General features: G+C 46.5%; 1 protein-coding gene across 1 annotated transcript; it reads left to right on the plus strand.

Annotated features, from left to right (window-relative positions):
• The first annotated feature begins 216 nt into the window (after window positions 1–216).
• On the plus strand, window positions 217–19,859 carry MIS18BP1 (MIS18 binding protein 1). Its single transcript, XM_068416511.1, has 16 exons — window positions 217–769; window positions 3,093–3,218; window positions 4,160–4,668; window positions 5,591–5,667; window positions 7,099–7,229; window positions 9,390–9,480; window positions 9,724–9,887; window positions 10,869–11,035; window positions 11,252–11,357; window positions 12,276–13,143; window positions 14,001–14,194; window positions 15,606–15,748; window positions 17,770–17,918; window positions 18,598–18,682; window positions 19,286–19,343; window positions 19,550–19,859. The coding sequence occupies exons 1-16, from the start codon at window positions 217–219 to the stop codon at window positions 19,642–19,644; spliced, it is 3,516 nt and encodes a 1,171-aa protein (XP_068272612.1). The 3' UTR covers window positions 19,645–19,859.
• Window positions 19,860–20,486: the final 627 nt, after the last annotated feature.

Here is a 20,486-nt window from a genome sequence, read left to right on the forward strand (position 1 = left end):
ACTTCCGCTCGGCAGCGTTTCCCCCCCCGCCCGATTCTCGCCGCCCAGGCGGGCAGTGACGTCGCGTGCCCCGGCCACCAATCCGGCGCGCGGCGGCGGCGCTCAAATCCTCTAACCGCCATGGCGGGGGGGGCCGCGGGGCCCGGGGCCGCCGGGCTCTGAGGGGCGGCGGGGAGCGCGGGGGGAGGCCGGGCCGCGCTGAGGGGCTGCGGCGCGATGGCCCCGCTGCCCACCCGGAGCCCCGGCGGCGCCCCCGCCCGCCGCCGCGGAGAGCAACCATTCCGGTCGGTGCCTCTCAGCAGCATCCCCGCGGGCACGCTGACCCCGCTGAAGGAGCTCCTGAGGTGCCAGGGCACCCCCAGGGTCGCCGCGGAGCCGGCGGGCCGCGGGGAGAGCCGCGCAGGGTGGGCGGCGGACGGCGGCGTCTTCCAGTCCGCGCTGGTGGCGGACGGCGTGGAGCAGCTGGATGTCAGCGAGGTGCGGGCCGGGCCCAGCGGCGGCGCCGAGCGGTGCCTGAAGCGGCGGGCGTGCGAGCCCCCCGCCCACGAGTCCCCGGCCAAGATCTTCCAGCGGATGAAGGCCCGGGCCGTGCGGCAGAAGGCGGACTGCGGGCCGCCCGCGGGGAAGGCGCCGCAGCGAGGCGGCAGAGACCTGATCCTGACTCCCACCCTCGGCCTGGCGGAGCAGGGACGGAGGCACCAACCTGCCCCGGCAGAAGCGCGGCGGAGACCCGCCGAGGTGCTCGGCGGGCGCGGCCAGACGGAGAAAGGTTTGTCCGCTGCTCCTCCGAGAGAGCTGTCTCTTGTCTCATGCTCTGATCTTAAAACCAAAACCATTCCACCTTTCACACTTCGCTCCGTGTGACTTTGCGTTTCGCTTATGGCTGGAAAAAGCAGCCAGTGTGTGTTCACAGGTGTAAAAAAATACTGGTACCAGTACTGGTTTTCTCCCAGATGTTTGGGATTTTTTAAAAAAAAAAGTTTCGATGGAGGATTTTTTAATGCTAAAATGTGTCTGTGCCAGAGTTGATTTCTCTTCCCCTCTCTTCACCTCAGAGCAATCCCTCCTGTGGTGTTTTCTCCTTTTCTTCCTCAGTCTGGCTTTAACTGCTCCCTCTGTGCTGTTTATGAATGGGATCGACCTTTTGCAACACCTTGAAAAACAGAATTACACTTCATAAGTTTAAAAACTCAAACTGAACAATTACTGTAACTACTCTGTGCAGTCAGTACAGGAAGGAGAACAGTTGGTGGAAGCATTGTTTGGGTTTTGAAATCCTGGGCAGCCTGCTCTTGCAAATCTTCTGTACTAAACTTTATCCAGTTTGGGGTGGGGGTTAAGACCCACCTGGTTTGTCTGTGTTCATTTTAAGACATAATTGCAGGAAACTAGGCCAGCTGCTCAGCCTGTCGTACCTGTCCTGGCACGGGCAGCTGTATGCTGTTGTCACTGGGGGTTATCGAGTTGTTCTCAAAAGAACTTGCAGGTACAGAGGTGGCAGTGCCCTTGTTTCATGGTTAGATAGGAAAAAGCCTTCCTAGATCAGTGGACAAGGGAAGAGCTACTCATGTTGTCTATCTGGACTGCTGTAAGGCCTTTGACACAGTCCTCTACAACATCCTCCTCTCTAAATTGGAGAGATATGGATTTGGTGGGTGGACTGTTTGGTGGATGAAGAATTGATTGGATGGTCGCATCCAGAGGGTGGTGGTCAATGGCTCAATGACCAAATGGAGATTGGTGACAAGTGGTGTCCCTCAGGGGTCCATATTGGGGCCAGTACTGTTTAATATCTTCATCAACAACATAGTGGGATCAAGTGCACCCTCAGCGAGTTTGCAGATGACAGCAAGCTGAGTGGTGTGGTTGACACGCCTGAGGGATGGGATGCCATCCAGAGGGACCTGGGCAAGCTTGAGAAGTGGGCACATGTGAAGCTCGTGAGGTTCAACAAGGCCAAGTGCAAGGTCCTGCACCTGGGTTGGATCAACACAGGCCGGGGGAGGAAGGGACATGAGCTGGACATGAGAAGGCCAACTGTGTCCTGGGCTGCATCCCCAGCAGCGTGGCCAGCAGGTCAAGGGAGGGGATTCTGCCCCTCTGCTCCGCTCTGGTGAGACCCCCCTGCAGTGCTGCGTCCAGCTCTGGGGCCCTCAGCACAGGAAAGACATGGACCTGTTGGAGTGGGTCCAGAGGAGGCCACGAAGATGCTCAGAGGGCTGGAGCCCCTCTGCTCTGGAGACAGGCTGGGAGAGCTGGGGCTGTTCAGCCTGGAGAAGAGAAGGCTCCGGGGAGACCTTATTGTGGCCTTTCAGTACTTAAAGGGGGCTGATAAGAAAGATGGGGACAGACTTTTTAGTAGGGCCTGTCGCGATAGGACAAAGGGTGATGGTTTTAAACTAAAAGAGGAGAGATTCAGACTAGATACAAGGAAGAAATTTTTTTACAGAGGGTGGTGAGACACTGGCCCAGGTTGCCCAGAGAAGCTGTGGATGCCCCAGTGTTCGAGGCCAGGTTGGATGGGGCTCTGAGCAACCTGATCTAGTGGAAGGTGTCCCTGCCCGTGGCAGGGGGGTTGGACTAGGTGACCTTTAAAGGTCCCTCCCAACGCAAACTATTCTGTGGTTCTATGCTTTTTATAAAAAGTGAAAGCTCCTGAAGTTTTCTTTCATTTTTATCAGCAGATTTCCACAAGGTGTATATCTGCCACATCACAAATTGATAATGACCTTTGATCGAATACCAAAAGGGGTTAGTGTTGGTGCTGCTTGTTAGACCTCACTGCTGTGAAACGCCCCCTTTGTGGGCACCTCCAGACTCCTGGTGATTCCTGTGGGCTGGGTAACATCCACACATGCACACACACACCTGAGGGTGTTTCTCACGTGCAGCTGAGGCAAGGTAACAGCTAACCCCTGATGAACAGGGAAAGGTCATGTTGCCCATCCATCTTGGGAAAGAAAACAACATAGTGTTGTATAGTAGAGTTTAGGATCTTACGAAGTGTGTGCTTTGCTTCCCCTGCCCCCACGTGAAAATGTTTTTCTTTCTCAAATTCAACGATTTTTTTTTTTTGTACTATTATTTTCCAGATTTACTTTGCACTCGGATTCCTGAGAATCGAACCATGAAAGCACTGACCACAGACCCTCCTGATCTGGAATCCCCTCAGAAGTTCTTCTTCCGTGTAAAGAGGAAATTGCAGCAGCAGCGAAAAGGTGCTTGGTATTGCTCTGAAAACCACCTCAAAGACTTCCTTGGCTTCAGGGTCTCTGCTCTTGCTTATAATCTCTCAGTGCTTTGGCAGAGTATCGTTCTTCTTTCTTCATACTCTCCGTGCGGTGGAAAATGGAGGGAGGAGCCTGCAAATCTGCCGTTTCAAACCTGGAGGTGGCATTAGACTTGGTTTAACTGTGGTTTAGGGCTGTGGGCTTCTGACCTTGAAGCTTGAATCAGTCTGAAAAATCCTGACAATCAGTCTGCACTAGCTCCTCTGACAGCGAAAGCGTCTGCCTTCAGGCTCCCAATGTGGTTAAGAGCTTTTTAGAGGCTGGGTGTAACACTGCCATTTGAATGTGGAAAAATCCTAAACCTCTTATTTGCTGGCTCTTTTCCTTTTTTCCCCTTAGCTTTTAATACGTACAGAGAAAAGGTTTGGGTCCGTGAGAAATTCTCTTGTATTTGGTTCTTTTCCATATTGTTACTTGACAGCAGCCCTGTATGTGCTTCTGTCTGAAAAATCAAACCCCAACGCTTGTATCTCCCAGCACAGCAGCAGCATGGCCAGGAGTCTGGATCTTGGAGTCTGGAAAGATGGAAATATTTGAGATTTGGGGTTTTTTTTGCTCTGCAAGCAGGGTTCGTTAAAGAAAAGATAGGAAGAATGGTAAAGATACACTATTAATAGATATGGTGTGCATTAGCTTGGGTTTGGGGGAATGTGGGGTATCTCTAAGACTTTAAGAGTGGAGGTATTGATCTGGTGGTGAGGAAAAGCTAGTCCAAACAAGTTCAGAGTGGCTTCCTGTTAATGTTAACAGCTGAAACAGGCAGCTAATCAATACAACCTCCTCTTACTAAAAATGGAGCTAACTTTATGAATGTATTTTTATTAGTTCTCAAATATCACTAATTTCTGATATTTTTTTTAAATGGGCAGATCCAACACCTTCAAACCCAACTGAGCAGAACATTCCTCCTTCCACAACTACAGAAAAGCCATTAGTCAAACCAGCTTTTGCTGAGCAGCTCAGGAATGACCCTACAGAGTGTGTGGCCACTGATAAGGATGATCAGGATAATTTCCTTGTGGAGTCAATGGATGCTGATGATGAAATGTCTCAAAACACAGTGACTAGTTCTGGGAATGTAAACTCTGCCCCTTTTAGAAATGGGGAGCAGTTAGGAGAAAGGTGGGGGAATGGAGAAGCAAGATGTACTGAACATCATCAAGACAGGAGAGAGTTGCAGCCAAGTAATAAGCAAACTGCTCATGGAGTCCAAAAGACCCTGGAGACTAATTCTCAGAAGCCCTCGCAGTGCCTGTGCAGTATTATGCTCTCTCCTCCTGAAGTCCACATTCCAAGGAAGCAGAAGCTGAAGGAAGGCCGTAAGGTCCCTTTGGATAAACGTCCTACAGATCGTGCTGCTGGCAAAGCCGACAAAGAGGTGGGAGAAGTTAATTCTTTAGGGCACCTGGTACGTTCCTGGGGGGCTGCTTGGAGCTCATAGTTGCGATGTATTTATTTTTTTCTTGTCAAAAGTAATGAGCACTCAGAAGAGAATAAACTATTATTTTATTACATTTTACTGGTAAACACTTTTGATCAAAAGCATTTATTTTTTCCCATACTCCAAGATAATCGTGTTCAGGAGTTTATTGGTTGGGTTTTTTTTGTATAAATGATATTCAGTGAAGTTCAGGCTGATGAAAAGGCTACCATCGTTAAAGAAAAGATCTGGGGTTTATTAACTGAAGTTGTGAGGAGAAACAGGGATAGTTTCAGATGTTAAAGAATTGTTTTCTGAGAAGCTTTTTTTAAAACAAAGTGATATGTTTCACACACAGTTTTCCAAACTGCAGCTCAAGTGCAACTGCCTTGCTGGCTGTTTAGTGCAAAATGAGGTACTGCAGCTGTCTGTGTCTGTAGTTTGCAATATCAGATACAGCCATTTTAGCAAGAACGTAGCTAATAAATACAGTTTTATCTTTTCATGGACAACTCTTTCTGAACAGTAATGCAGGACAGGTGACAAAGTGTCAGAGGTGTGGCACAGTGTTGGTACTTTTTGTGAGGCACTTTTTGGGTTTGGTAGAGGTCTTGGCCAATGACTTTGTCTTTTGAAAGTCAACATTAAATTACTCAAAAGTTTCTATAATTTAAATTCCTGTCTTGTGCATTAGACTTCAGCTTGATTATGCTTCAAGATTTATGTGTGTAATGGTGGTTTTCAGTTTTTCTGGTCTGGAGGATGGTGCCTAAACATCCTCTCAAGTTATATAGGAGTTAATTTCTATTTTGCTAATGCCTTGGTGATCTTGCATAGCTTAGTTTAATTTAAAAATGACTTTTCTTTTTTTTTGTAACAGAAAAATATCTGCCTAACCAGCTGGAGGATTAAAGTGATGGATGGTAACACTGCAGTATGTGTTGAAGGAAAACGGAAGTAAGAAAGAATTTTCTGATTTAAATGTGATGTAAAACGTGTTGTTGGGCTGTCAGCATCTGGGCTAGGAAGGCTGGACCATCTTCGCCTGGCTGAATAGCTGTGGCTTGGAGACTTGTGTTCTTGGAATGTCTTGGTAACTGTTGGAAGCAGTTCCACTTCTGCCACTTTCCTCCCCAGCCCCAGGGAACATGGCCCTTTGCTTGCACCCTGACCCTTGTGACAGTGCTTACAGCTCTTACCATTTTACTTTAAACATAGTTCTCTAAGCACGCCGGGCCCCTTTGCTTCAGAGCCCGCAGAACGGCAGAGCTGGTGCACAGGGAATGAGGGACTGCACGGCTGGAGGCTGAGGAGTGGTGGGGAGAAGGAACCGTGGTTGTCCTGGCTTAGGTGGCCATGGGAGCTGCACTTCCATAGAACTTATTCTTAGCCTCTGGTGAATACAAAGTGATGTTATGGTTTAAACTTCTCTGTCAAGGAAGAGGTGAATTCCTTCATGTGAGAGGTAGAGTGCCTACACACAGGAAGCTACTGGTGAAATAATTATTGCAAAGTCCAGTCCTGAGTCGCTCAAAGAGCTTAAGAGGAATAAAGACAAATGTGTTTGTCTAGTCGATCCCCCAAGCTGGTGCTGACTAGGGGGCTTATGAGCTTTTACTTCATCTCACAACAATGCTGTTGTGTGGCTGCTTTAAGTCACACTTGGTGCAGACTGCCATCAGCCTCATGTCCCTGACACATCGCTTGTGATGGCACCGTTACCCCTGCAGCTGTATGGCGAACCGTGGCAGCAGCTGATCCACCTCAAAGCTGACTCTGTGGGCTTTTTGGTTATGTTTTTGGTTACTGTTGTAAAAGTATATTAAAAAAAAAGACAAAACCAAAAAAAACCCCAGCACTCTGTAGATTTTCTACTTTAACACTTGGGTCTGTTTTCTATTTCTCATGGAGAAGTCCCTTAATAATTTCTTAACAACTCTAATTTTTGCACATATTAGGGCTCCTTCTTCAGTTGTTCTTGTCTTTAAATAGGAAGGTCAGAAATAAATATAATAATCCTGGGGAAAATATACATTTGACCTGTATAATGGTACTTTTGTAACCTGCATAATGGTATCGCTGCAATAATGAGCTGGATGGAGTCCAGTTTGCTCCTGCAGCCTAATGTCAAGCTAATGTTCTGTGACTAACGTTTGCAGTAGCTGACATGTTCATTTTGTCTCCTGTCCAAGTGTTGGACAAGGCCAGAACTGTTTCTCTTCCAAGATGGGAAAAGAAAACCTAGCACGTCCTGCCAGTGTCTGTATTGCTCATAAAACACGTGACACTGCCAGTCTCGTATGGAATATCAATATTCTAGTTTTAAATTCCTTCTTCTGTGAAAACAATGTTTTATTTCTGCTCTTCATGTTCTCTGTCTTTTCTTAGAGATATGAAAGATCTGTGCTGGCACAGCAATGCCATCGTGGAACGCATAGCACACAACCAAGTTAGAACATCATCTGGCAGTATCTACTTGCTACAGGGAAATATAGATTCAGCTTCGATGAGGAAAGAAGGTAAGAAGGTGATTGTTAGTGTAGCCAAGAAGGACTTTAGATTTATGATTGAACACACTGCTGAAGCAAACGTTTTGTCTTATCCTGCTAATTGGGCTTGGCGGGCATCCAGCACGTGCTGGAAAGTGACTCCAGCATCAGATTTCTAAATACCATCCCATGTTAATTGTAGCTGGCGTTTTTAGGGTGCTGCAATTACCAAGAGGGCTTTCAGAGTGGGAAGTTGGCTAATGGCTACATTCTTTTAAAGAAACGGTTTTGCTAAGATTTCCTTTATGTAATTTTGGTCAATGTTTTGGTGTTTAAATAGTGCTAAGACATTCAAATGGGGATTGCTTATACACTCCTGACATTACCCCAGTGTTCGCATTCTGTTTGTGACTTAGTGTTCAGTGATTAACCACTAGCTCTGTGACACCACGTGGCATTTCTGGACACAGACTAGTTATGGTGTCAGTGCTTTATAATCTAGTAAACTGAACCATCCTTGGGGTCTAAGTGGTGTGTTGTACCAACTCCAGCAAAACTTCCTGCTTCACATTGTTTTGAAGCACGTGGAATTTTAAAGGAGATTTAGTAGCAGCAGCTGTAGTCTGGTGTTGGTCAGTTGCTCCGGATGGCAAGGGTGAGTGCTGGCCACAAAGCATGTGGTAAGAGCTTCAGAACGGGCATTCAGATGATGACAGTTGGTCCTGATAAATGTGAAATGGTGTGTGTGGTGGTAGGGGAAAGCATATTGGTACGTGTATCACAGAATGGTTCCATAGATTGGTTTGGGAGGGACCTTTAAAGATCATCTAGTCCAACCCCCATATGATGGTATATCATGGTATGTGGTTAATAGACTCTCAGTTCGCTGTGAAAACAGAGGAACAAGGTTTGGGGGGTTGATAGCTGGTTCCATTGAGGTCAGCGAAATGCTCACTAGCAGTTCAACAACTTGAACGTTGAAAATAAGCAACAAAAAAAAGGACTGTTGGCTGTAAAACCTGTACGATAGATGAACATCTTGCAGGCTGAGTACAGCTCCACATCCTTCCTTCCCCCTCCCTGCAGAAACCCCAACAACCTGCTCTCAGAATGCAGAAGTAGGCGAAGGATGATGTGTTTGAAGTGATGAAAAGGCTTTCACGGGGCAAAGGACAAAGTAGGCTTTTTGGCCTGCAAGATGTGAAACTGGGGAGGAGGTGTGGGAGAGGTAAATGAAATAGCAAAGGGAATGGAGATGGTAAATAAAGATCAGTCATGTGCAGTCTCCTGCAATAACAGAATAAAAGAAATTTAAAAAAAAAAACAACTAGTAGAGGGGAAATAAGTTTTTCATGCTACCTGCATCTCACTTGTGGAAATCCCTGCCCAGGATCTTGTAGATGCCGAAGTTTTACGTGAGTTTTGGGAAGACAAATTCCTTTAGGGTTTTTAAACACACAGAAATCAGTGTTATTGCTCAGCTGGAGGTTGGGAGATTGCTCGGAGGGACTATTCCTACATACTTGCCTTGCTTCTGTGCTCTTTGGGCTCTGTCCTTTCCCTGGCTGGGGCTAGATGGGCCTTTGGGTGTACACCCACTAGACTAACAGAAGAGTGCCTTTCTCATTGCCCGTCCTCCTGGAGGAGCTCAGTTCCTGGAACTCTGCTGGTGGAGGCTGACATTAACATTCCCTGTTGCAACGAAGGACTACATTATACCTTTGCATCAATATTTGGTTTTAGGGTTGTTTTCCAATTCCAGAGACAAAACTAGAGTCATTCTGTTGTATCTGTACTACCTGAAGAATTTATAATATTGTTGCTAGAGACTTTGTCCCAGAGAGCTCAGACCTAAGTGGAGCCCGAAAAGCTCAGGCTCTCTGGGGGACTTCTGGCACTCCGCAGATAAGCCACGTGCCAGCCCAGCTCGATGAAGAGGGGAAAGCCTGTGCTCCTGGTGCCCAGGAGACTAGCGCTGCCTCCAGGTACTGACATCTGTAATTAATGACCCCTTGGCTGACTTATCTATGAAGTTCTCTTAAACTGGGGAAACCCGTCTCTCTCGAGTGTTTAAAGACGTAGTGAAGTGCTGAGGTACTTACAAAACCATGATTGTACTGGGTATTATTTCCACCCTTTCTGATTAAAGCACTGCTCAGCTGTTGTTGATGCTCCCTTTGTTTCACACAGGATTTCCCTACCGCTTCATCAAAAGATTTATGTATGGGTTTTCCAGAAAGTGGAAGGAACATGTTGAGGAGCTTCTTGAGGAAAGAAGAAGGTAATTTCTCTGGAGATTCTGTTTCATTGCAATGCTCTCTAAGTATTTATTGAGATTTTGCTTTTTAACAATACTGTACTAGAGGAGTATAAGAGATTGTAGATGTCTGCGTGAAGACTACGTTCCAGGCAGATCCTGGTCACCGCTTTGGAAGGATACCCTTTTGCCTCTCTCCATGACACTGGTTTGGTTTTGTTCCACTCAGATGTTTATTATTTCTATTCTTGAACTCCAAATCATTAGGAAAGAACGAAAACAAAACACTAGTGAGGATGAAAATGAAGACAGTGACTCAGTGGTGCGTACGGATGCGTTGAAAAACACAGAGGACTCAGCAAGAGATGTAAGGAAACCTGAAACCAGGAACGACACCTATGAAGTTTCACCAAAGAACGATGAAAATGCTTGTGGGTATTTAATAATCCTTTTCTTTGGAAAAAAGTTGGGGTATTTTTGAGAGCTGTTTTCCCTGGCGAAAGATATCTACTATCTGTCTGGTTTGTATCTTGTTAATTAGGCTGTATGGAAAAGGTAACGAACTAGTTGGGTGAAGTTCTTTGTGTTCACTTAGACTGCAGTGATCAAGGGTTTGACTTGTTCCTTTATTTCTCTTCGCTGATGTACAACAGCTACAAGGGTTCAGGGGCTGTCCTGAGGGTTAACCCAGGCAAAGGAGCAGGAGTCTGTTTTGGTCTGCAGCAGCTGCAGGCAGTGGCTCCAGAGCTGTTTATTCTGACAGCAAACTTGACTTAAATTTTTCCCAGTTGCTATTCTGCATAACGTGCTCCCTTCTTAGTCCTCTGGGATGCCTGTGGGACTTAATACCTCCATCAAGGCTCAGTCCTTGGGACTTCTCCCCTGCAGTGCCCACCCCCTTTTTGAGCTGGGTTAGTTTTAACTCCTGTCCAGTCCTTGAGCAGGTTTGTTTTATGGCATATTAATGTTTTTGCCACAGTTGGGGCAGAGAGAGTGATAACAATGGGGGATGGACGGAACAGATTGTGGAAAAATTCACGACGTTGGCTTGGCTTCCAAAGGGGATGGTTGTAAAGCCATAACCTGTTGATCCACCTGTTTTTTCTGTGCCTTGTAGTGCAATCCTAGCTTTGTTATGGACACGGACAGCTTTTGGTTTTAACTGTGACTTCTTTTTAATACAGTAAATTTTATAGTTTGTGAAGGTTATTAGTTCAATCATGTTAAATTATGCTTATTTCTGATTGGAACACTTAAAAGAACAACATAACATTGTAGTAAGTTTTACATTTTCCATGTAGTCAGTGCAAGTGAGCTGGTTGCAATATTGCTCCTATGCTTGTGAAGGCTGCAAAGGTGAAGTTTCAATACAACATTTGGGACAAAACTCTCTCTCTTGGTTTTTCTTGTAGATACAACACCAAAGCGCAGTTCTGTATTGAATGACTCGGACAGAGTTTACACGCGTAGCGGTCGTCTTGTTAAACCACCATTAAGTTTCTGGTGTGGGCAGCGGGAGTTTGTTGATCAGAAACTAAACGTTACGATAGAAGATGGAGGAATAGATTATTTGAGCATGGTAAGATCCTTTTGCACAGTGTTACTCGGTTGCTTTGGTTGCATGAGTTTGTATAAACACCTGCGTTCATCAGCCAGTCTTTAGCAGGTACTGGGCCACGTAGGTGACTTTTAAATCTACCCAACCTGCAAACATTTGGCTTTTTCAGAGCTGGTGTCGGTAGGCTTGATATGTAATCTCTTGCAGAAGTTTAGATTAAATTGTTTTATTTTGAAGATGTTTAGTAGTGAAAAATCCCAAAGAAAGACCAGTTCCACCTCGAAGAAGAATAAAGGAAAGGAAGGAATGAAGACAAAAGAAACACCAAAAAGCCAAAGTAAAGGTAAAAAAAATGGATTTCTTTTCTTTTTTTTGAAGTTATTGACTAGAACCAGTGGGATGGAGTTGGGTGCTGGAGCAGTGTGGTGATGTCCTGTTAATGCAAAGAAATTATTTAAACCTTTTAACGGTCGATATTTTCTTCTATGAAGATTTACCAGAGTAGCATTAATGCCTAGTTTCCTCATTTTACAGCTCCAAATATAAACTGCATTTGTAAATCGCTTCTTTATTTACACAATGGGAACGTGCAGATTTCTTTCTGGAAATTGGAGTGAAAGGATTAGGATATTTTTGACCTTTCTGCTCCTGTACTTTGGATCTCTCACCGTAGCTATTATGTGTGACCCGAGAGGGCCTTGAGCAGAAGTTTCTCTTTTAAAGCAGCTGGAATGTTTCCTGCAGAAAAGCTCTTTGCAGCACAGGTAAAGCTTCTGGGATGTTAGTGTTTGCTCCACCTCAGTCATAGCATTTTAGCAACGTTTTCTGTTTACTATTTTATTCTCTCTCTGCTCAATACTTTCACGTTCCCTTTTGTAGCTTTGACAATCCTAATGCTAAAGGGAGTTGGACTCAATGATCCTTAATGGATCCCTTCCAACTCGAGATAGGCTGTGATGCTATGATAATTCTGTTAGTCAACTGGAGGCAGCCTGTCCTGGGAGTGACCTGAATATCTCCTTGTCCTGGAGAACTCTGGTGGACTGTTATGTGGGGAGAGGCTTCTGCAGAGCATGGGGAGCTGCACGCTGGAGCGGTGCTGCTTGTCTCTCCCTCCAGACCACCGTCTCTAGGGCAGAAAGGAGTTCACAGATCACAAGTGTGGGCTGCCTGGCATCCTGCAGCAGGCTGGGCTGTGCCTGTCTGAGAACACAGCAACGCTTTACATTAGTGTGTGATATTATACTGACATCTCTTTCAGGGAAAAACAATGAAAAAGGAGGAAGTTCCAAAAGAGAGACCAAGTCTGCCAGAACGAAGGAGGCCAGGCGCTTCATTTCAGATGATGATGAAAGCGATCGTGCAGTCGATAGTGCAAGAACTAACAGACAGCTTTCTGTTCAGGTGACTCCCTTAAACACTGACGTACTAAACAAACATAACTCTGATAGCAGAGCCCCAGGAACGACAAGGGAAAAGAGAGGAACAGAATATGGAGAACTGACTGTGTATCAGCAGGCTTACAAGTACTCTTTGAGGTCAGCCAAACCACTTCAAGACAAGCATTTAACAGAAGAATCATCAAGCAATGAGGAATCCAGTGAAGATATGCCACTGTTTGTCAAAAGGAAAAATAAACCCTTCTTAAATCAGGAGACGCAGAACTCTAAACCTTCCTCTAACTGTAGAAGTTCACAGGATGATGCAGACAAGGACTCGTGTGAACAAGGGACAGTAAAACACTCTCCTGCCTCCCGTAACGTGCCACTGAGGCAAAGCGTGCCCGAATCCATTGGTGGTTCTGAAGTACTTGAAGGAAAAACACCTTCTAGTGAGTCTAGTACTTCCCATCTGCCTGAGAGGGCAACAAGGACAAGGAGCAGAGCCAACCCTCCACGGTACTTGCTTGAATCTGACACTGAGTCCGAAACCAGCAAAGAGGAATTTCAAGTAAAAGAAAAGAAATCAAAAGGATCTGTTAAAAAAGCACATTGTAAAGTTTCTAATACTGCCAAGCGTTCAGCAGCGAAATCGAGAGAACCTGAGAGGGAAAGTGTGCAGAAATCTCTAGAACATTTTCCAAGGGCAACTGATGGTTGGTCTGAAAAGGAATTACAGAAGCTCTACAGGCAAGTGGTTGCCCTCTCTTCCCAGGGCAGAGATTCCCTCAGACATGGGGAGGCACAGTGTACGGAGGGGGTTGGATGGTCTGGATTTGGATTTTTCAGATTCAGTCTCTTTCGTGTTATTTTAAAGGTTTCCTTTATGTTTTAATTCCCTCTTACAACATAAATTTTGTTAACAAAATAAAAAACTGTGAAATAAAGGAGACAACTGAATATTTTCTACAATAACTGTAGATGTGTGAGCGTACAGCAGCCCCTACCACTGTCACCAGTGAGAGGAACACAGGTATTTGGCAAAATTGTGTAAACCTCTACCTGTTTTTCAAAAATATATACTTAATCTTGTTAAAAGTGATAAACATTCCTATGGGTAAAACTGAAAAACACGAGTAGGTAAATAAGATGGTAAAAGTTTTCATATTATGATTTAGACAGCAAGTCAGAGTATTGTCTCCCCTAATGGAATAAACATGACGTGCTTATGTAGTTAAGTTTTGTAAAGGGGAGATTACCTGCAAGAATGTTTAATTAATGCATTGTCCAATTACTTAAGCTACTGGACAGTATTTAATACCTATGTTAAGTAATAAAATGACCGTGTTTGGTTTTGTTTCTTTTGGATTAGAAACCTGAGAAGGCACGAGCTCGTGTCTCAGGAGGGGGGTCCCTGCTGCAAACAAGGCAGAAATGTATCTTGGAGCTGTTAGCTTAAATTGTTCAAATAAGTTTGTGCATGTTTTAAAGCAGCTGGACAAGAGAGGCAGAGACAAGACTCTCCTGTCAACGCCCAGTGCCCTGTGGCCTCTGGGTGTCTCACCTGGCGGGCTGCGTGACGCAGGCTGTGTCTGTTCTCTCGGCAGGGCCGTCGCTTCCTTTCCGAAGCACAGGAACGGCTTCTGGGTGGAGGTGGCCATGGCGGTGGGCTCTCGCTCTGCCGAAGAGTGCCAGCAGAAGTATGTAGAAGAACAACAGGCAAAAGGTTCCAGAACGCATGCCAAGAAGACTGGTGCTTCAGGAAAACCAGCACAGAAAGGTACCGGCATCTTGGCTCTGGGTATTTTGTTGTCTTTAAATAATTATAAATTCAGGATTTATTATGTAACGGGAGATACAGACACGAACACACATCAGAGTCCCATAGTGAAGAAGGTTGTCTTCTGGAGTGTGAAGGTTTGTTGCAGAGCCTGGAGGATGTCATAAATGACTGAGGTAACAGGAAGAGAAAGGATATTTAGAGTTTTCTAGTTCTTGGCATGATGGGAGATATTAAACTGGCTTTGCCACCTAAGGCAAGATAGCCATTTATATCTGAAGAGGCTCTTGGAGACCTAGTTGATAACGAGCTACTCGTAGAGCTGTCTATCCAAAGTGGGTATGGGGTGCTTGGATGCACTAAGGGCAGGGTGGAGTAAGAACGGCGAAGTTAGTTCTCTGGTGTCTGCCACTCACGTGCCTGTTGCTGTTTTCTGTCCAGTTCTGAAGTCAGTAATTTATGTATACGGAGAGCAAGCGCGTCCTGCAGTGAAAGGCACAAGATGCTCAATGCAGTTATTCAACCCAGAGCAGGTTACAATGACTTAGTAAGTACTTAGTTAGGGAAGCCATTTGCTAGCAGCTCTTGTAGCTGGCAAACACAAGCCACCACTGAGCCGCTGGAAGCTGAAGCTGTAAGAGTTACCCAGCTGTGGGCACAGACGACTCTCGTGGTGTTTCTCAGTGGTTAAAGCTGTGCATCAGTCTCCAGGTGCTGAAAGCATTAAGATCACTTTTTCTGTCCAGATGAGGTGACCCAGGTTCCTCACAGTTGCTGGACTCCAGCAAGCCAATGCTTGGCTCCAGGGCTGTCGCCTCTGTCACGGAGAACAGAGTAGATGGTCTCGGGAGGTTGTCCTGCCCTTGAAGTCCATGAACTGTGATTTTGTGCAGACTTGGAGAAGCAGCAGGTTGAGGGTTCCAGTGCAGGACAATGCACTTTATTTTTAATTGAATGTTTCTTTGAAATGTTTGTTGCAGTTATAGACTTTGTGTGAGAATCTGCTGGGCATCAGTTTTGTAATTAATTTGATAGCGGTGATATTGTTCTTGAGCACTTTGGAGCAGAGATAGAAACCATCTTCTTTTGACTGTTATCACGGTATCAAAATTCCCTGCACTTCTGATTACGAAACCTATCCTCTGTTCTATGGCTCTGAAATGCAGATGCATGGGTAATTCTGTTAAAATCCCCATAAAATAGCTGATGTATGACACTTGCAGTGGCTGTGTAAGGCTCTGGAGTAAGCTTCTGATCAAGATGTAGTAGAGAAATTCTTTTTGAAAGCATAAATTCTACAAGAACTCAAAGAATCACAAAGAAGCTATAAGACATTTCCACAAAGGAGAGACTGAATCACTACCCTTAGTGAAGTTTAAAACCATGCTACATAACTAATGTCTTAGAACAATTAATATTTTGATTCACGTAGATAAGAAAGAGCCGGTTGCGATAACTGCCAAAGTGGGAACCTTCAAAAGAAAGCAGCAGATGAGAGATTTCCTGGACCGCTTGCCAAAGGACAACCATGACGATATTTTCACCGCCACACCCCTTCAGAGCAGAAGAGTGAAGGTAAATCTGGGAGAACAGTGACTATAGCACGTGCTGGTTGGTATTTCAAGCATGTGTTACACGTCTGCTGGTTCAGTTCCATCAATAAAACCTTGTGGATCTGGGGGAAGAGGCTTATTTCCTTGATTTGCTATTGCAGTGCTCTGACAGCCAGCAGCGGGCACGTGTGGAGCGTGGAGCCTTGCTGCTGGATGGGGGTGGGAGACCAGGCTGGGGTGGGGGTGGCCTTCCTGCCGCTGTGCAGTGCCATGGCTGTCCTGGGGACGGCTGCTGGGTCCTTCTGCTCTGGAACTGGGTAGTCTCTAAAGTTGTGCTGATACTTAACAGGACTTTTTCTTTCTCTCCTCTCAGCCCATCTCACATTTAAACCACTTCCCTCTCGCTGCTGGCTGTGGGTGGGTTTCTCTCTGGGAGTTCTGTTTCCCTCTCGCCCTGGCCCTTGCCTGCTGTTTACTCGCTCTCTCCCGTTTGTTGCCTGTCTGGGCTGCCCCGTTCCCCTGGCCAGGCTCCAGCTGCAGCACCAGAGCTGGGGACTGTGACCCTACCTCTGTGCTAAACCTCCAGCTGGCTGTGCTGAAGCACAGTTATGCACTCTGGGTGTTAGTTATCACTCTGGGTTTCATTTGTAAAGAGAAAGCCACTCATTTAGCAAGAGACTGATTTACTTTTTTTCCCCTGTAGAGCATTTTTGAGGTATATTTCATGATGCCTCTTTCTCTTTGCTGTCACCTGACCAACCTAGCTCTGCCTGTTAAAACTCGTGCCTCGGTTCCAGCAGGGACTCGAAGGGCACCTCTGTGTCTCCTGATACGTTTGTTCTTTTGTGGGTTTTCTGTGTAGCAGCAGTGCGTTCCTTACTCTGGCCCACATCCAGAAGTTAGGGGAACGCCACGGCTCAGTGGAAAGTCAAAATTTAAGCAATGGTAACGTCATTGCTCTCTGTACACTGCAGCGTGCTCTGGAGAGATGCCCAGGACTGGGATGAGCAGAGTGGCTGGGAAAGACTCGGTGTGTCCGTGACCAAGACGCCCTGGTTTGCAGAGGGATTCCCCCCCAGACTCCTCTTTTGGATGAATACCAGTTCAGCCAGCGATGCAAAAGGCTTCTCTTGGCTTTTTTTCACATTCATTTTGCCTAGCTTGGGCTGCACAAGAGGAAGTAACCCCTCTCTGTCATGTATGGTGAGAGCCCTCGAGAGAAATGCTGTACGTGTAGGAGTCAGGAGTGGATTCCCCTTCCGTGAATGAGTCCAGGCCCTCCTTGAATCCATGCAGGCTCTTCTCAGCTGCAATTTCTTGTGCTAAATTCCAGAGCTGAATTAGCTGTTGTGTGCAGAAGCATCACCTTCTATTTGTTATGAACTTTTATCTGCTGGCTTTGTCCTCCTCTCCTCCTAGGGAAGAGAGCAAACAACTGTCCTGGTTCTCGTTCACCCCTGATGCCACTTCCAGCTCTCCCCCCCCAGGACCTGCTGTGCTTTTGATTGTGTGTTGCTCCTCTCTGAACCTTTCCAGTTCTCCTCTCTCTTCAAAGTGGAAGGACCAGAAGTTCACTGAGTTATCCTGAAATCCTCCTCCTGAGTAGTAATGGTTGGCTTTGAGCTTGTAATTTTAATCAGAAATTATTTTTTGAATGTGTAGTAGCAGACGAAAAAGGCCAGCAAAATATTGGGCATCATGGGAGGAGGATAAAGAGCAAGATGGAGGCCTCATTTGGCTGCTGTGTCGAGTCCTTGCATACCTGCACTGTGTACTGGGCCCATTGCTGGCTCCTGCGTCTCCAGAGGGACACAGTGGAGTCAAAAACGCAACTGAAGGGAGGAAGGGAATGGAGCGACTGCCTGTTGAGGGAGAATAGAGTCTGCGACTCCTCCCTTTGGGGAGGAAGGACACAAGGCAGGTTCACAGAGCCATGAAGAGGCTGTGTCCTGTCGCCACTCTGAGACAGACCCGGGAGACACCTTTTCAGCAGACTTTTGTTAAAAAGGGCAGGTCATTGATTGCTCTGATGTGGCTTTGTAGTTACCAATGTTCCGGGGAAGCCAAGATGATGACGATGACATCTTTGCACTTATGGACAACCCGATCACACCTTCCTCTGCTATCTTCCCTATGGTGAAAACCCCTCAGTGTGATCATATCAGCCCTGGTATGCTGGTGCCCATCAACAGGTAGGAACTCGTACTGCTGTCCCTCTGCTAACCTTTGCCTTTCTCGTTTGCCCCAAGATTGGTTTTTTCCTTCTGAGAAGGATCACTCTTGGAACTGGGACACCAGGTCCCTTCCAGACTTGGAGCATGCAGAGTAAATCCTGCGGTCCTTGAGGGATTTGTTGAGAGAAAGCTCTAGAAAGCTTTAGAGAAATCTCTATCTAGAGATAGTCCGTGCAGTTTGAGCTACTTGGCTACGTGTGGGCAACGAACACAATGCCAGTCGTGTGTCCTTTTACTCTTGGAGAGGGCAGTGATTGGGCTTCACCCTCAGCAGAGGTTTCTCTGCTCATTTTGAGTCTTAACCCGTTAACCCAACTGCTTCAGGCTTTACTGAAACAAACTGGAACCATCTTGTAACTTGCAGAGTAATGGACAAGAAATGAACTTCATCTGGGAAGACGGTGAAGCTTTGTCTGACACGTGCATTAAGAGTTCAAGCACGTGATCTAATTAACCACTTCTGTGGTGTTATACTCCCAGAGCTGCTCTTATAGTCAGTTGACCAACAACTGTTTTTAATGGCCATGCTTATATCTTCCTTCTGAATTCGAGCTGTGTGGATAATGCCTTTAGCTGTACCCAGCAGGTTCCGCAGGCAGCACCCCGGTGACGCTAACGTGCTCGATTCCACCTGCAGGAACGACTACGACAGGCACGTGTTCAGAATGCAGAAGAACACGCAGGGCAGCAGAGGCACCTGGGACAAGGTCAAGAAGAAGTCGGTAATGCTGCTTTCCTTGAATGTTCCACCTTAATGATGCAAAGTTTTGCTCAGCAGAAGAATCCCAGGATCCCAGACTAGTGTGTCCAGTCAAGACAGAAAACAGGGACCCGCCCCTACTTCCTCCCAGACTTCTGGGTTTATGTCTGCTGCTCTTGGAGAAGTTCTCTTTGCTAGAAGGGAGCTAGTGTCAGGGTTGAACACACTGCTTTTTTTCAGGATGTGTAGCTGCTCTTGAGTTCTGTGAGCTTTGGGTACAATAAGTTCCTGTCATATTCTTCTGTACAGTGGGAAAGGAAACGATGCTTCTCACCTTGAATCAGATAGTCCCAACTTTATGTCTGTATTCCTTCAGTAACCGAGGCCTTGAAATTCTGCTGGCTTTTCCATGAAAAGCGGAGATCCCGGGAGCAAAACCATGGCTGGTGCCTCCAGTTCCGTGAAAGCCTTTGCTGTAGCTGAACACTTTAAAGTCTTAGTGAAAACGTAGTGTAGTGACATGGCAACATAACTCCAGTCTGTGCCAGTGCCCCCAGCTGCTCGGACATTCTGTGCTGGTGCTGCAGCAGCTGTTTGAGCTGAGCCTCTTTGTCCTTTCTGTCAGGCTGGAGGTGGCCTTGGTACACCGGCGTCACGCAGAACCAAGTTCAGCTTTGATAAAAGTAAGTACTCGCTGTTTCTCCTTCGCTTCAGGCTCCTTCACTCACTTCCACATCCCCACTGCCTGGTTGGGTGTCCACAACCTCTGTGTTTAGTAATTTTTCCACAGTCTGTTTCTCCTAAGTGTCTTTGCTTCTTGGACCTTCTCTAGCTGCTTCCCAAGCTGGGGCACACACTGATCATCCCCCCGCCGTTTTTCTTGTTGCAGAAGTGGCCCAGGCCTCTGTTGTAGGGAAGCTCTTTGTGGCCGAGGCAGCAGACTCGTCAGATGAAGAACAGGACCATTCCTCTTGTTCTCTTTAACGAACTTTGTGGATTTCATCAGTTCAACCCTTACACGCCTCTTGTGCAAAGCAAAGGGGTTTGGCCACCCCTCCGCAAGGGTGTTCCTGTGATGTTGAGAGTTCACGTTGGAAACCTTCACCTACGGTGTTTTTATGTGTTTTAGCACCATTCTTGTCTTGCTTATCCAGCAATGTTTGTCGTTTTTCATGTGCACAAAGAGGCACTTCCTTACCCAGGCTCCTCCTTTCTCCTAGGGGAGGGAAAATTGAACTCGGATACCAATTACTGGCAAGTTTTGATTCATTTTAAGATAAAATACCTTTCTGAAATATGGTTGTACAATAAATTTATAATAGTACAGTCTAAGTGGAATTGCTCTTTAATTTCCTCTACTGAGAGTCTGAATTTTTACACTTCCTTAATGTAATAAGCTTGTCCTTTCTTATTTTACTCATGTGTGACTCAGACTCTCTGGAGGGGAGAAGCAGGACTCACATCAGGCTTGTTTCAGGTATCTGAGCCTGCACATTTTCATCCTCCCTTTTGTGTTTAAATAGGCACGAACGGCTGACACCAGCCTGGGGCTGAGCTGTGTTAGACCCACACACCTCATGCTGCAGCAAGGTGCCTTACCTCTGTGCTGGCCTCTCCAGCGAGGGGCAGGAAGGAATAAAGATCAAGGTTCCTTTGCCAGGCAGCCGCGGTGTGGCAGCAGCAGCCTGTCCCCTGTGCTGCGGGAAGGCTGCACCAGGGAGCCACCTCCCAGCCAGAGCCGGGAGGGAACGGGGCAGCAACGGTCACAGGGGGCCAGGAGAGGAGAAAAGGAGATGGCAGCTGTGAGGCCACCTCAGGTCAGTGCT

This window comes from Nyctibius grandis, chromosome 20, assembly GCF_013368605.1.
Source record: "Nyctibius grandis isolate bNycGra1 chromosome 20, bNycGra1.pri, whole genome shotgun sequence".
Classification (NCBI taxonomy): Eukaryota; Metazoa; Chordata; class Aves; order Nyctibiiformes; family Nyctibiidae; genus Nyctibius; species Nyctibius grandis.